Below are 15,958 nucleotides of genomic sequence, written 5' to 3' on the forward strand. Positions count from 1 at the left end.
TATATTGGGTGCACATTCCCTTTTTAGATGGTATACATTGTGAGTGAATATTGAACTGGATAAACCAATTTGTTTTTTCTCTTTGTAAGTTCTTTTAAATAAAGCATTTTGTTGGTTTAACTTGCTAACTAACTATCATCTGATAGCACAGAGTAACACTGATGTAGAGAGAGCAGAGTGATTGCTTTGCCAGTATCCTAATATCATTACTGAGCAAGAATGAGTCATAAAAATCTCTGAAGCATTTACTGATTGGGTTTAGGTTCAAATAGTACAAGCAGTTTTGTTCAAAAATATATAGGAACATATCGTTATGAAATATCTTTCACCAGCTAGTAAACAAATCCAGGCTCAAACGATATGCAGACAATGCCCTATCATAATCACATGAATTATAAATGATGAACATATATTTGCAATGAAAGTAACAGATTCTATAAATATATAGACTGTTCTCCAATGAAGAATCCATCAGCCAATGAGGCCTGTACAATTTAATTGTTTTATTGTTCAACAGCTTCTTAATCAATCATGGTTGTTGAAATCCATTTCATTTTTCTGTAACCTGTAGGTGTTGCCCACGTATCCTCTCCCTCCTCTACAGGACACACTGGACACCTACCTAAACTGTTTGAAACACCTGGTCACGGAGGACCAGTACAAAACCACCAAAGCCATCGTAGAAAATTTTGCGGCCTGTGGTGGGATTGGAGAACTTTTGCAGGAACATTTGGCTAAGCGGAAAGAAAATAAAGTTAACTGGGTAATGACGACACTTCATTGTTTCAATGTATTTAACTTAAGGTGCCATGCTATCCTGCCCAAATGACCATCTAGTGACAGTCTGCAAGGGAAAAGCTGCAAAGAAAATTTCCTTTTACAACGTGCTTGTATACGTAGGATCTTGTTCGGACTGCACTTGGAAAACTGTGCACAGGACTGGTCTCTCTATCTAAGGAAGGATATATGTGAGTCAGAGGGAGTGAAGCAAAGGCTCACTAGATTGATTCCTGGAAATGGGGATGGTCCTATGAGGAGAAATTAGTAGACTAGGCCTATAGTGTCTCATGTTCAGAAGAGGTGATCTCATTGAAACATACAAAACTGTTATGGGAATTGTTAGCATAGTTACAGGGATGAAATTTCCCTAGGCTGAGTGTCAGGAACAAGAAGTCAGGCTCTTAAAATAAGGGGTTGCCCATTCAGAAATGAGTTAAGTAGTAATGAATCTTTGCAATACTCTACTTGGAATATATTCAAGACATAGACTAATAGATTTTTCAGTATGAAGATAATCAAGGGATATGTTGTGGTGAATACAAGAAAGTGGTGCTGTGGTTAATGGCCTTACTGATGGAGGAGCAAGCCCAGAGTTGGGGGGGGAGGGAGGTGCGTGGAGGTGGCGTGGTTAATGGCCAACTCTTGCTGCCTCCTCATGTTGCTATTATGTTTTGGTCCTTAAACTTATGGAACATAAACATCACAATTTTGATTTTGCAGATAGGGTCTAGTGTATTATATTGTAATGGTTTCCAAATGGGTGTATTTTACTTTAAACCTCTCCCAGTTCAACACAAGTTACTTTTTTCTCTTCTGAATAAATCACCACATGTGCTACTGCAGTTACAATACGGCTCTTAACTAAATTATTTCAGCAATTAAACATCATAGGCCAATTCTACATCGAAGCAGAGAGGGGCTCATTTAATATTGTCTCAATGTACAAACTTCATGATGAAATAAAAGATCACCCATTTTCCTTTAGTGGTATTTGCTGAACTTTTTGACTGATCTGCCATTGATAAATCATTCAATTTTCTATAAGGTTTAAATTGAAACCACTGAATAAATTAGACAATCAAAAGAGGTTGTTCTAAAGAAAAGTTTGTTAGCAGTGACAATCAGCTAGTTTTCCTTCTCTTCCCAAGGTTTACGATTGGTGGTTGGATAATATGTATCTATGCAATCCACTGGCACTTCCAGTAAACTCCAGTCCTGGAATGGTCTTCCCTCGTCAGAACTTCCAGGATGAGGGTGATCAGCTCAGGTACAACTATTCATGCACCTATGTATATGTATACCTATATGTATGCAGCACAACAGAAATACATTGTGTTGTAAAATGCATGGTGATAATGATAAGTCTATGCTTTCAACACTACAATGCCTTGCTTTTAGAAACTTCAGGCTGAAATTGAAACTGCAACCCAGAAGTATTATACTAGGACTATTTCTTGCCAGCATTTCAAGGACCATGTCCCTGATCCTGTGGATCTTGTTATTACTGCTTTGTTGCACTCAGGTGTTCCCAAAAAAACTGATTGTTAAAGGCAGGGTTATTTCTGAATGCCTTTCCTCAAAGCCTTTGCACATTGAGCAAAGTGTACTGTAGTTGGTGGCAATGTGTTTGTTACTGTTATATAATGTTACTCAAGAGTGGTCCAAGGTCCACTTAATGCATGCTCATCTTCTCATCGATATGCTTTGGTGAACCATGTCCAAAGAGTTAACCTTATAGAAACCAAACCTTGGCATCTTTTCCTTGCTGAGCCTGCAAAGTATTGTTGTTATTTAGTGGAATATGGATTCTAATCCTATGTGTAATTGCAGTTAGCTATAATCATAGATAATGATTATAATAATAATTTTCGGACTTATTTACATTGGCTTGAGCTTCTAGTGGTGCCTGTATTAGCAGTTTATTTTCCCTTTACAGGTTTTCTGCACGTCTCATTTGTGGAATCCTGGATTACAAAGTTGTATTGGACGCGTAAGTTATTAACAATGAGCTAAGCTTCTAATTGTACAAGTTAAAATTATCAATGATTCCTTTCCTATGTCATTGTCTCTCCAACAAACCCAAGGTTATTCAGTAAAGTATATTCACTGTCTAAAATGTATCATCTCAATATAAATGGTTAATATCTATTTTTGATATGAAATGACAATAGTTTATAAAATGTGTGGGATATGTTTCTTTTTATTCTATTGGGAAACCAAAATCAAATCCATTAATGCAGTGCCAACCAATCTCTGAAAGAACAAGAAAGAACCATTACATTAGGTGCCAGACATCATATTTACATTTTGGGGGTTGCAAGAAGAGTGTTCAGCTGAGGGGATGAAGGCTTTCTAAGGTCCTGAAAAATAGTCTATTAGGATGAGAGAGAATGCCTAGACTTTTGTTTCTTTTCATTGTGGAAGGAAGGACTTGAAGCTTACAGAGGTGCAACGATTAACAAGAAAAATAGGGACTGGAGCCATAAAATTGAAATAAAGATAGATGAGTAATTGAAGTCATATTAAAAAATGCTGGCAATACTGAGCAGGTCAGGCAGTGTCTGTGGAGAGGGAAATGTACGTCAGTGACACTGAAAGACTTAAAGAAGTTAATGCTTTTAATTGCCATCAATGTTTTAATTTATTTACAGTAGATTATGAATATTAAAACCTCAGAGGTTTAGTCTTTGGTTATTATTTGATAAGGACATTGGTGTGTGGGGTTACTAATGCCCAAACGTTTGGCAGAGTGTTTTGCTTTATGAGAAAAAAATGCAATCCTGAACTCAAAGTAATAATTTATGTAGAGTTTTTATGGAGGTTGTACAATCTTAAATACAGGCAGTTTTTATTGAATCATACAGATCTGCCTATACCAAATCCTAAATCAGACAATATCTAACTTAAAAGAAGATGTGTTGGGGAGCAGCTTGGTTATTAAGCATTCGTCTTCACATCTTGTTTTCCAGTCGTGCCTTACCCGTAGATTTTGCGCGTGGACAATTAACGGGACGTGCCTTGTGCATGGAACAATACTACAGGCTTTTCTCATCTTACCGTCTCCCAGGCCAACAAAAAGACACACTGGTAACCCAAAAAAGCAATGTCATGCCTGAAGTGGAGCATGTCATAGTGGCTTGTCGAAACCAGGTAAGAATTTAGTTTGCACTAGGAAACATGGAGTTAAAAGCAAAACAATTGGAACTTGACTATAGAGCGGTCTTAGCTGGAAGGAAGAGTTCACAGATCATAAATTCTGTACAATTTATCTTTCTTGATGAATAATGATCAATTTTTTTTACAATAAAGGACTAAATAATAAAACTGCTCCTTGTTACGATTTAATGTGCTCCTTATATGTAACTCATGCTTCTCAATGTTTTGGACTGACTCCATACAGAATTGCATTAAACCTGACTACCATTTCTTTCTTTTGTCCTAGTTCTTTGTTTTGGAGGTTGTCATAAACTTCAGACGTTTGAACGAAACGGATTTATTCACCCAGTTGAGAAAGATCGTGAAAATGGCAGAGAATGAGGAAGAGAGGTCACCTCCCATTGGACTGCTCACATCAGATGACAGGCCCAAATGGGCAGAGGCAAGGACAGTGGTTGTGAGAGGTCAGTTACAACCATGCAAGCAGAATCATTCTGCAACACAAAACAAGCTAGGCAAATGCATATTTCTGTTTTACATCAATGCAAAACATGTGGTTAGTTTTGCATTTGTTTCCTGGATGCCTTTTGCAACAATTCAAATGAGATCTCAGAAGACCATTTTTTGAGTTCATTTCAGTTGCATCATCCTTAGAAGTCCAATTGTCTCTGGGTATTCTGCCTAGAATTCACATCATGGAAAAATTAATATAGAGCTCACTAACATGACTGTTCGTCCAATAAAATACCTATATGTCTGGGGATCATAAAGTATGAGTGGTAGCTCCAGTGATGTGGACCAAGAGAACCACTCACACAAATCCATTCTTGGGTCAAACAGAAGTGTATTTATTCAATTAATTTCTCTTCTAGTGGAGGCAAAGGAGACCTATCTTCTTATAGGTGTGGTTCACACACTCTCCCTCATTGTACAAAGCATGGTATGGCTGCAAGACAAAATGTGAAAGTAAATGTTGCTTACTGCTTCATAAACTAGCTGCCACCTGACCTGTCCCCTTCTGACTTAGCTGTTGTCTGATATAGAATTTGGTGTACTTTTGTACATATTTTGGAGGTGAGGTACAATAAAATGACAACATATAAATGTTCAGTTATCATGTCTTAACCAACCTGAGGCAAGACGATACATGATTAGCTACTTCTGACTTTACATTCCTCATATGACAATCATGTGCCTTGGAGATCCCTGGACCCTTGGAGATTCCTAGACCCCTGGGGCACTTGGTATCTAACTGACCTCACAACACATTCCTTTGAAAAACACAATCAATTCTTCTTTTCTTCAGCAATCCCTCAGGATCAAGGATGACCTGCTTCCACTCTAGTTTCGTGGGTTCTGAGATAGCTAATGAGGCAAATATTGGCCAACACAGACAAGGCAAGAGGTAGCTGATGGGACAGGTGGTAGGTAGTGAGGTGGTGTGCTCCTGCCACCGTTCACTCTGGGCTTCTGTGTTGTCCCAAATCATGGTCTTGAGGTTTTCAATACCATCCTGAATGCCCCTTCTCCACTTTGAACAGTCATGGTTCAGAGGTTCCCAACAAGCTATGGATTTCTTCAGGAAGGATTTGACCACATACTTGAATTTTTTTCTCTGTCTACCTGGTAATCTCCTCCCATGAGAGCTCAGTCTGGCATCATTACCCACTTTCTTTGGAGGTCAGTTGTACTCAGCAGGACACCTATAGTGAGCATCTCTGTTTACAGATGTGTCACCTCCATGTACTTCTGTAGAGATTATTGCCGTGGGGCTAAGCCTACAGTAGCTATTGACCTCCCAAATGACCTATAACACATTTTCCACATTTCTAGTCACCTTCTAACTTGGAACCAGACCAATAACTGCAAGCCTGCTCATTCTGAGAAAATATGTACTGTATATAACTGACTCCAAATGCACAAACCAAATCTTCTTCTGTATTGCCGTTTGTGTTCTTTCCCTAATTCGTGTCCATAATTGGCACAGAACTGAGTTCTGAGTGGAGGTCGGTGACCAGTGGTGTACCTCAGGGATCTGTACTGGGACCCTTACTCTTTGTGATTTTTATAAACGACCTGGATGAGGAAGTGGAGGGGTGGGTTAGTAAGTTTGCGATGACACAAAGGTTGGGGGTGTTGTGGATAGTTTGGAGGGCTGTCAGAGGTTACAGAGGGACATAGATAGGATGCAGAGTTGGGCTGAGAAGTGGCAGATGCAGTTCAACCCAGGTAAGTGTGAAGTGGTTCATTTTGGTAGGTCAAATATGTTGGCGGAATATACTATTAATGGTAGGACTCTTGGCAGTGTGGAAGATCAGAGGGATCTTGGGGTCCAAGTCCATAGGACGCTCAAAGCGGCTGCGCAGGTTGACTCTGTGGTTAAGAAGGCATATGGTGTATTGTTCTTCATCAATCGGGGAATTGAATTTAGGAGCCGTGAGGTATTGTTGCAGCTATATAGGTCCCTGGTCAGACCTCACTTGGAGTATTGTGCTCAGTTCTAGTCGCCTCACTACAGGAAAGATGTGGAAGCCATAGAGGGGGTGCAGAGAGATTTACAAGGATGCTGCCTGGAATGTAGAGCATGCCTTATGAAAGCAGGTTGAGGGAACTCAGCCTTTTCTCCTTGGAGAGACGGAGGATGAGGGGGGACCTGATAGAGGTGTATAAGATGATGAGAGGTATTGATAGGGTAGATAGTCAGAGGCTTTTCCCCAGGGCTGAGTTGGTGGCCACAAGAGGACATAGGTTTAAGGTGCTGGGGAGTAGATATAGAGGAGATGTCAGTGGTAAGTTTTTTACTCAGAGAATGGTGAGTGTATGGAATGGGCTGCCGGAAACGGTGGTGGAGACGGATACGATAGGGTCTTTCAAGAGACTGTTAGATAGGTACATGGATCTGAGTAAAATAGAGGGCTATGGGTAATCCTAGTAATTTCTAGGGTAGGGACATGTTCGGCACAGCTTTGTGGGCCGAAGGGCCTGAATTGTGCTGTAGTTTTTCTATGTTCTATGTTCTAACTACTAAAATCCTGTAATTTCCAGTGAAGGGAAGTTACCTTTAAGAGAGCATTCCAGTGGACTATTTATTCCTTACTTGTACCAGCTCAGCTGTATAAACCAAGCCCAATTCTTGTGGAGCACAATTATAGTTCTTGCCTTACAATGTATTTTTTATTAGAAAAATCAAGCTAATCTTACATGCCAATGGATTCAACTGACTTCTTGAATTATATTGATATTGTAATAGGTAATATATCAATGGCTTTATTAGCATAATTTTAAGAAGCACTTCCTGGTTTAGCATTTGGTTATGAACTTGAACACTAAGTTGATACTGTCAACTCATTCTACTTGCAGGGAAGGTAACACACACCTCTCATAGAAGTTAGGATATATTCACTTATATTATTGTAAAATGAATTCATTTATTCATGACTGAATTCCAGGTTTAGTTTTATCTACATCTGGAATTCCAACATTCAACACTAGAAACCAATCCAGTTGTTCCACAGCTATGATTATTTTACTTCAAGAATGCCTGTTAATTTTTCCAACATTGGCATAGCTCCCTTGGCTTTGTCAATGGTGAGTCAGAAGATTTACTCTTATACATGGGCTGAACCAATGCATTATGTACCAGTATGCTATACCTCTTACAAATGTGTGGTCAAGTAAAAACAATAACAGTACAGAGTAAAGTGTCACAGCTACAGAGAAAGTGCAGTGCAATAATGTGCAAGGTCACAACAAGGTAGATCGTGAAGTCATAGTCCATCTCATTGTATAAGGGAACCGTTCATAGTCTTATCACAGTAGGGTAGAAGCTGTCCTTAAGTCTGGTGATACATGCCCTCAGGCTCCTGTATCTTCTACCCGATAGAAGAGGAGAGAAGAGAGAGTGTCCTGGGTGGGTGGGGTCTTTGATTATGCTGGCTGCTTCGCCAAGACAGCGAGAGGTATAGACAGAGTCCAAGGAGGGGAGGCTGGTGGCCGTGATGCACTGGGCTGTGTCCACAACTCTCTGCAGTTTCTTGCGGTCCTGGGCAGAGCAGTTGCCGTACCAAGCCATGATACATCCAGCTGATAGTTAAAGCTGATAATTCACCAGAACCTGATAATTTGCATCCCAGTGTACTAAAGGAGGTAGCCACAGAAATATTAGATGCATAGTTATCACTTACCAGAATTCTGTAGGTTATGGAATAGTCCCACAGATTGGACGTTGGCAAATATGACCCCATTATTTAGCAAAGAAAAGAGAAAACTGGAAACTAACTTAATATAGGGAAGAATGCGTGAGGGACTATTACAAAATAGTATATATGAGGACACTTGGAAAATATCAACGAATTTAGTCAAAGTCAAAATGGGATTTTGGAAAGGAAATAATATTTGACAAATCCACTGGGGTTTACTGAGGCTGTAACTGGTAAAATAGACTCATTGGTTTGGCGCATTTGGATTTTCAGAAAGCATTTGACAAAGTCCTACATAATAAGAGAGTAGTACCAAAAAATATAAAGCAGAGTATTGGGAGTAATGTACTGGCATAGATTGAAAATTGGTTGACTGACAAGAAACAGAGAGTAGGATAAGATGGATCTTTTTCAAGGTGGAAGGCAGTGACTAGTTGAGTACTGCAAGGATCAGTGCTTGGGACCCAGCTATTCCTGTTATATATCACTGATCCAAAGGACGGAACAAAATGGAATTGTGAATGATGAGGATAGTGCCAAGAGGCTGCAAAGTGACACAGAGAGATTCAGCAAGTGGGCAAACCCTTGGCAGATGCAGTGTAGCATAGATTAATGTAAGTTATCCACTTCTATAACAAAAACAGAAAGGCAATATATTATTTAAATGGTGTTAGATTGGGAGGGATCAATGTATTAAGACCAGTCATGAAGTAATTATGCAGATACAGCTAACAATTAAGAAGGCAAATGATGTATTGGCTTCATTTGAGAACAGGAACAAAGATGTCTTCCTACAGTTATACAAGTAATGGTGAGACCACACCTCTCGGATTGTGTGCAGTTTTGGTCCCCTTACTGAAGAAAGGATTTACTTACTTACAGAGGCAGTGCAATGAAGTTTCACCAAACATCTAAAACTGTGATAAGGAGAAATTTCTTCACTCAAGGGTGGTGAAACTAGCAATTTGTTGTCATAGAGCTGAATATATTTAAGAAGGAGATGGACCCATTTCCAGACTAAAGCTATCAAGGGATACAGGGAGTGAGCAGGAATATATTAAGATAAAGGATTAGCCATGATCGTACTGAGAACCCAGTGGCCTTCTCCTGCTCCTTTTATTATGCTTTCTACAAAGCCACAATATACACGCCCTTCCCAGCTTACAAACGCCTGACTTATGTACAGCCTGTAGATATGAATGAGTGTTTGGGAAACTGGCAGTATGTATTTGCTGGCTGCTGCGGGGCTGAAGGTATTTTCTGCTGCCTGGGAACTTGGTTCGTGGCCGTATTTCTGAATAGTTCACAGGAACAGAACTCTGCCCTAACCTGGGGGCAACCTGTATAGTGCAACATTGCCCACAATTTGGGAGACAATTTCCAATGAGCGTAAGGTCTAATCACTGTAAATATCTGTTCAGTTGGAGGACTGATGATTTCCCTGAAAGTAGACAGCTGGTTTTAAATCTGCAGAAAGAACAGAAGGAGGCATCCTGATATTGTTGGATGTCCATCCTATTCTTTTGTATCTTGGGTATTAAAGACCAGTGTTGAAAGCGAGAATATGGACACATATCTACTAGCTGGATTAGGAAATGACATTTGTTGCAAGGCAAGATTTAATTAATCTTCATGCATTATGTTGCAGAATCCTTTTCAATGATTGCCATGTGATAGACATAGTCTTATACTGACCAGTTGTACATAGCTGGTGATCCATTGAATTTTATTCATTTAGGTAGACTTGAGAATTCTGCAATGAACTGTGAATAGTATTCCTGGTGGAGGTTGCTAATGATGATCAAAGGCCATGATAAAAGGAATGGTCAACTGCAATCCTCAAAACATTGGGGAAATATTGTTAAAAAGCCTATAGAATGGAAACAGAGTTTAACTTATTCACTTCTTGTTGATGGTTAATGTTAAAAGAGTACATAGAATTCTTATATTTATTTACTCATTCATGGCTGTCAATATTGCTGGCATTTATTGTCCTTCCCTCAAGAACGAACAACATTGGTGAGTCTGGAGTCACATACAGCCAGACCAGACAAGCATGGCAGACTTCCTTCCTTGAAGGACATCAGTGAATCAGTTGGGTTTCACTGACCATCCAGTATTTCCTTATGACATTGAAGGAGATCATTTGCTCCAATGAGATTAAACTAGATTAAAGAGCAATTAAATTCATCACTAATTTTACTGACAACGTTTTGACCCTGCATTCGATCAGCTCCCCACGATTTTACCATTTGCCTACAAGGAAACAGGAGCACCTGGAGGAAACCCATGTGGTCACAGGAAGGAAATGCAAGCTCATTGTAGCTTCATCATTGTAGACTTACATTAATATGGATTTATATATCCACCTGTTGTGGTAGAATTCAAATTCAAATCTCTGGATCAATGGTCCAAATCTCTATCAACCCATGCAGCATACACTGCTTGGTTCACACTTAATCTGCGTCATCAAAATTTATCCACATTTAGCTCAACATAATTAGACACAGTAAATAGCAAATCTAGTAGTAATTGACCGGCAACAATGTGCAAAAGCATTATTGATGGTTACAACCATTTGTGCATTCAAAAGCAAGTCACAGAATAAATATGTGAACCAAGAACTGAGTTAAATCATGGATCATAAATACACAACTGATGGAAAATCCACTTGACTAAAGTCGATGGCTGGGATTTGTGTTCCAATTGTAAAACTGACAGCAACATTTGGAGTCCACAGTTGTGCAATTAAATACAGACATCCTGAGGTTGTTGTCAGCGATACCACAGATGAGTTACAAGTCAATGAACATAGAGCCAGTGAATTGATATGAACTGCATCTTTAAATAAACTATTCTCATTACCATAAACCTCTGCAAGAGTTAACTTTGTTAAGTGACATATAACTGATATTAAAAATGTATGGGAAGCTATAATTACTGCTAAACAACCTCTCTAGTCCATGGAAACTGGAGCAGAGTATCAATGCACACTGTCAGCATTAAACATATTCATGCCACTTCAGAATTTCATGCACTTTGCTTTCTATTAGTTATACCTAGACTGTAACTGTTGTAAAGTGAAGCAAGATGTATCACTTCCATAATGTGGTTGAACACTAGCACTTACATTCAAGTTGACTGACTTCACGCAGAAATTTGCAAAAAGTGATTTGCAAAAACTGTTTTTCCTTGATATAAGTTGTGTAGAATATTTGTCCTAAACATTGCAGGGGTTGCATAAGATTCCTTTACCATTATCTGAACCGTATTTCTCCTGATAATTTCTAATTGCCAGTCTTTTCTGAAGAAACAGTATGACAGGATGTACAGCTGGTGATCTGACAGATCTGTGGACATCTCCAGGTGCATGTGCAAAATGTAGCATTAATTTCAATAAGCTTGAAAATCTGTTGCCCGGTTTAATTTGTTTCATACTTTCTCTTGCAGATTCGACTAACCGAGACTCTCTGGATGCCATTGAACGCTGCATATTTCTGCTCTGTTTAGATGAACCAAGTGATGTTGAGCAGACTGATCTAAATATGGCTCTGCAGATAATGCATGGTGCTGGTTGGCACAAAAATGGTGCAAATCGGTGGTATGATAAAACTATGCAGGTAACGAGTACGGGGCTTGTGTGTGTAACAATAAATTACCTTATCTATTGAGCTTCACTGAGGGAGTGCTTCTTCCTAAGAATATTCACCAATACCAATACCAATACATTTTGTAATATTTAAATATATTAACCTATGTATTCTGTTGGCAGTTCAGTAGATAAATGCTTAAGTGTTCAAATGAGATTCCTTAGCCTATTTTAACATTAATATTAATGTGTTTATTTGAACATGTATTTACAACCAGTACTTACACCTATAATCCTGAATAATAGACTAAATTAGTTTAACACAGTAAAACTCCAATGATCCACTATTACACCATCCGGAAATCCTGAAGGATTGACATCGGGCTCACCAGGTGACGTTTGCACTTTCCACTCACCTGGACCCCAGTACCAGTGCTCCTTTTCACTCACCAGAGCTCCAGCACTCACATTCCCTTCCATGCACCAGGGCGCCATTTCCCCTGCTCCCAATAACTCACATGGTTCCGGGTTCCCGTACTCCCTTTGTACTCAGTGGATCCCCGGTGTCCATTCTCCCTGACCATTCACAGTTCCAAAATTCCCCTCCTATTCACCTGGTTTTGTTGCCCACCTTCCCTTGAAACTTACCAACATCACAAAAATATTATTGTGTAACATCTTTTAAAAAAAGTGAATTAGGAATGTACCAACGAAATGACATCTGATAGTCCAAAAAATCCCTAAGTCTGGTACCACCAAAGTCCTGAGCTTGCCAGATTAATGTCCAGGTATGTCTATTGTATGGCAAAGTCTCGTTCCTGCAGTGTCACACAAACAGAGTCAGGTTGTCACCTTATAACAAAAACCGAAAATTCTGGAAGAACTCAGCCAGTCAAGCAGCATTTGTGGAAAGAGAAACCGGTTAATGTTTCGGGTCAGGGACCCTTCCTCAGAACTGGGAGACTCAGAACAGAGGGGTCTGAGAAAGAGTTCCTGACCCAAAACATTGACTAGTTTCTCTTTCTACAGGTGCTGATTGACTGGCTGAGTTCTTCAAGCGTTGCTGGTTTTGTTTCAGATTCCAGCACCGTCAGTATTATTTGTTTGTTAACTTATAACTTCATGTGAGTTCCTTGTTTTTAGTTAGATTGGTATATTTCTGCCCTATAGAATGGGTTAACTTCAACTCAAAATGTGGTATATACAGAATAACAATAGAATGTTTGTATCTGTTACGAACAGGAATTCTGTTCCTTGAATATATTAATTAAATTCAGGATTAACTTAATATTACTTAAGCATTGTTTAAGTATGCATTCAGTCATAGGAAACCTTTTGTTTTCCAGTATAACTGTGTAAGCTTTGTGACTCTTCCTGTCATCCCATGATTTGACATTTGCAACACTGCAAAACAATGAGACACGTCCTGGTTAAAATGGCACCTCTGTGTTTAGTTATTATAAGCCTATGCAAGATGAAAGGCCTGTTCTATTGTTTAATGTGTTACCTGTATATTTATCTGGACAAACTGTATAGTAGACTCTTATTAGAAAGTATTTCAATAAACAATTGACTTTTTACCTTTAAAAAAATTCCAGAATAACAAAATGACAAATTTCCATTTATTCCTGCAGTTTATTGTTGGAAAAGATGGATTGTGTGGTCTGGTTTATGAGCACTCACCTGCAGAAGGAATTGCTGTTGTACAGTGTGTTGAACATCTCCTCTGCTACATGTATGTCACAGTTTTCTTGCTATTTGTACAGAGCCTCGTTTTATAAAAATCAAACTCAGAAATGATTTGCTGTGTGATAACTTTACAAGTGAGGGCAGATGAGCAACAGGGATACAAGAATTCTCCAAGAGATTTAGTTTTTGAAGGAGCAGATCAGCTTTTAACAAGAAATCTTATTTTGTCAGCAGTCCCTTTTCAGAATAAAGCTACATCAATACAGCAAAAATTTTTCCTTGCAGCCATGATTTATTCAGCTCACAAAATACAGTAAAACTCCGATAATCTGCTATCCAATTGAAAATTCCGATGGTATGGCATCTGGTTCACCAGGTCTTGATTCCCATGCTCCTTTTAAATGCAGAAAGGGCACATTCCCTCGCTCCCTTTGATATACCAGGGCCTCATTGCCATGCGCCCTTTAACATACTGGGGCCCTGGTGCTGGTATTTCTCTTAGGCTCACCAGAGGTCCAGTTTCCATGCTCCCTTTGATATGCTGGGGTCCTAGTTCCCCCATTCCCTATCCCACACTCCCTGTGGATACACTGGGGCCCCAGTTCCCACACTCCCTGTGGATACACTGGGGCCCCAGTTCCCACACTCCCTATGGATACACTGCGGCCACAGTTCGGTGCTCCCTCAAAACTTACCTGACTCAGTTTGCCACACTGTCTTGAAGCTCACTGGGTTTTCTGGAAAATTTATTATATCACTGTGCAACACATAAAAAACATGAACTAAAAGTAGTACATCCAATCGTCCAGAACTTCTACCAGACCAGTACAACCTATGCATGCTAGTTTAATGGAATTTTACTGTACTTAGATCCCAAATATTTAAAGGATGATTATAAATTCAGTGTTGAGACTTAACATCTCATCTTTACAAAGACCAACAGCAATAAAATTAAGTGCTATAAATTGTGATGCAATGTGTTAGCTTATGAATACACAAATAAATGAAATCTGTTTGCAAATAATTATTTATCGGGTGGGCCAGAAATTTTGTTTAAAAAAACTGGAAAGGTTGTCTTCAAGCTCCTGTAAGGTATACCAACACTTAAACATATAATATATCATAAAATGTATGTGGCAAAAATCACGCTTTGCATTAGTTGGATTTTCAGTAATTTTCAAATAACTCTTGAACTGGGAGGCCACTTCAGAGGGCACACAATGTCAACTATGTTTCTGGAAGTCTAGAGTCAATATAGACCAGGTCAGGTAAAGTCAGGAGATCTCCTTTCAAAAGAAGGTTCAATGACAATCTAGCGATTTCATATTATTATTTTGTGGTCCCTTCTCTATAATGAGGAAATACTATGTTGTTGCACCATACACTAAGTTTTAAGTTCACACGTCAAAGGACATCAAGGGGCTTAGTCATACCACAGTTATGGTTGCTTAATGTTGGATTGGTAAACACATGAGCACACTTATGAATTAGGAGCAAGAATGGGCCATTCAGCTCCTCAAACTTGCTCTGCCATAAAGTCATAGTTGATCTGACTATGACCTCAACTCAGCAGTCCAGTCTACCCAGAGTAAACTTTTACCTCCTTTTTTAACATGTATCTCTCTACCTCTGCCTTAAACCACTTTTAGCAGTTAGCGTGGTGCTATTATAGCTCCAGCAACCCGGGTTCAATTCCGGCCGCTGTCTGTAAGGAGTTTGTACTTTCTCCCCGTGTCTGCGTGGGTTTCCTCCGGGTGCTCCGGTTTCCTCCCACATTCTAAAGACGTACGGGTTAGGAAGTTGTGGGCATGCTATGTTGGTGCCGGAAGCGTAGCGACACTTGCAGGCTGCTCCCAGAACACTCTACGCAAAAAGATGCATTTCACTGTGTGTTTTGGTGTACTTGTGACTAATAAAGAAATCTTATCTTATATAATTAGTATGGAGACATACATGTTCAGAACTGAACTAAAGTGTTAGGTGAGTTCTAATACCAGCAAGGAGCAGATTATGAGATTTGTCTCTAAACATAAATTAAGTTCTAGCTTGAACCTTGGACATCACAGCAATGTATTCTGTTAGAATCGTTAGCTATATTTTTGCAAAGCCTTTATATTTTAAGCCCATTCACAGGATGTGGGCTAGCACTTTATTGCCCATTCTTAATTATCCTTAAACCGAGTGTCTTGCCAGGCCAATTTAGAGAGCAGTTACTAGTCAACTAAGCCTTTAGAAGTCTGGAGTCACATACAAGTTGGACCCGGTTAAAGGAAGCAAATCTCCTTCCAAAAGAGACTTCCTAACAATTTGGCAGTTTTATAATCACCATTACATTTACTAACCTTGCAGACTTATTTCAGAACATGAGATGATAAGGAATATGGGCAGGAGAAGGTCATTTGTCCCCTCAACCTTGTTCCCCCATTCAATAAGATCATGGCAAATCTGATCTTGGCTCATTCCACTTTCCTGCCTATTCCCCTTTCCTCTGATTCCCTTTTGCTCTTAAACTCTGTCTTTCTTATGTTGAATAAATTCAATGACT

General features: G+C 39.3%; 1 protein-coding gene across 1 annotated transcript in view; it reads left to right on the forward strand.

The window, feature by feature from the left end:
* chata (choline O-acetyltransferase a) overlaps positions 1-15,958 on the forward strand; it is a 37,689-nt gene that overhangs the window by 3,228 nt on the left and 18,503 nt on the right. Inside the window, exons 4-10 of the mRNA XM_052041361.1 lie at positions 572-763; positions 1,929-2,047; positions 2,717-2,770; positions 3,750-3,930; positions 4,223-4,400; positions 11,586-11,755; positions 13,359-13,459. Coding sequence (XP_051897321.1) covers positions 572-763; positions 1,929-2,047; positions 2,717-2,770; positions 3,750-3,930; positions 4,223-4,400; positions 11,586-11,755; positions 13,359-13,459 — 995 coding nt within the window. The remainder of the gene's footprint in view (positions 1-571; positions 764-1,928; positions 2,048-2,716; positions 2,771-3,749; positions 3,931-4,222; positions 4,401-11,585; positions 11,756-13,358; positions 13,460-15,958) is intronic.

The sequence above is a fragment of the Pristis pectinata genome, chromosome 30 (genome assembly GCF_009764475.1).
Source record: "Pristis pectinata isolate sPriPec2 chromosome 30, sPriPec2.1.pri, whole genome shotgun sequence".
Classification (NCBI taxonomy): domain Eukaryota; kingdom Metazoa; phylum Chordata; class Chondrichthyes; order Rhinopristiformes; family Pristidae; genus Pristis; species Pristis pectinata.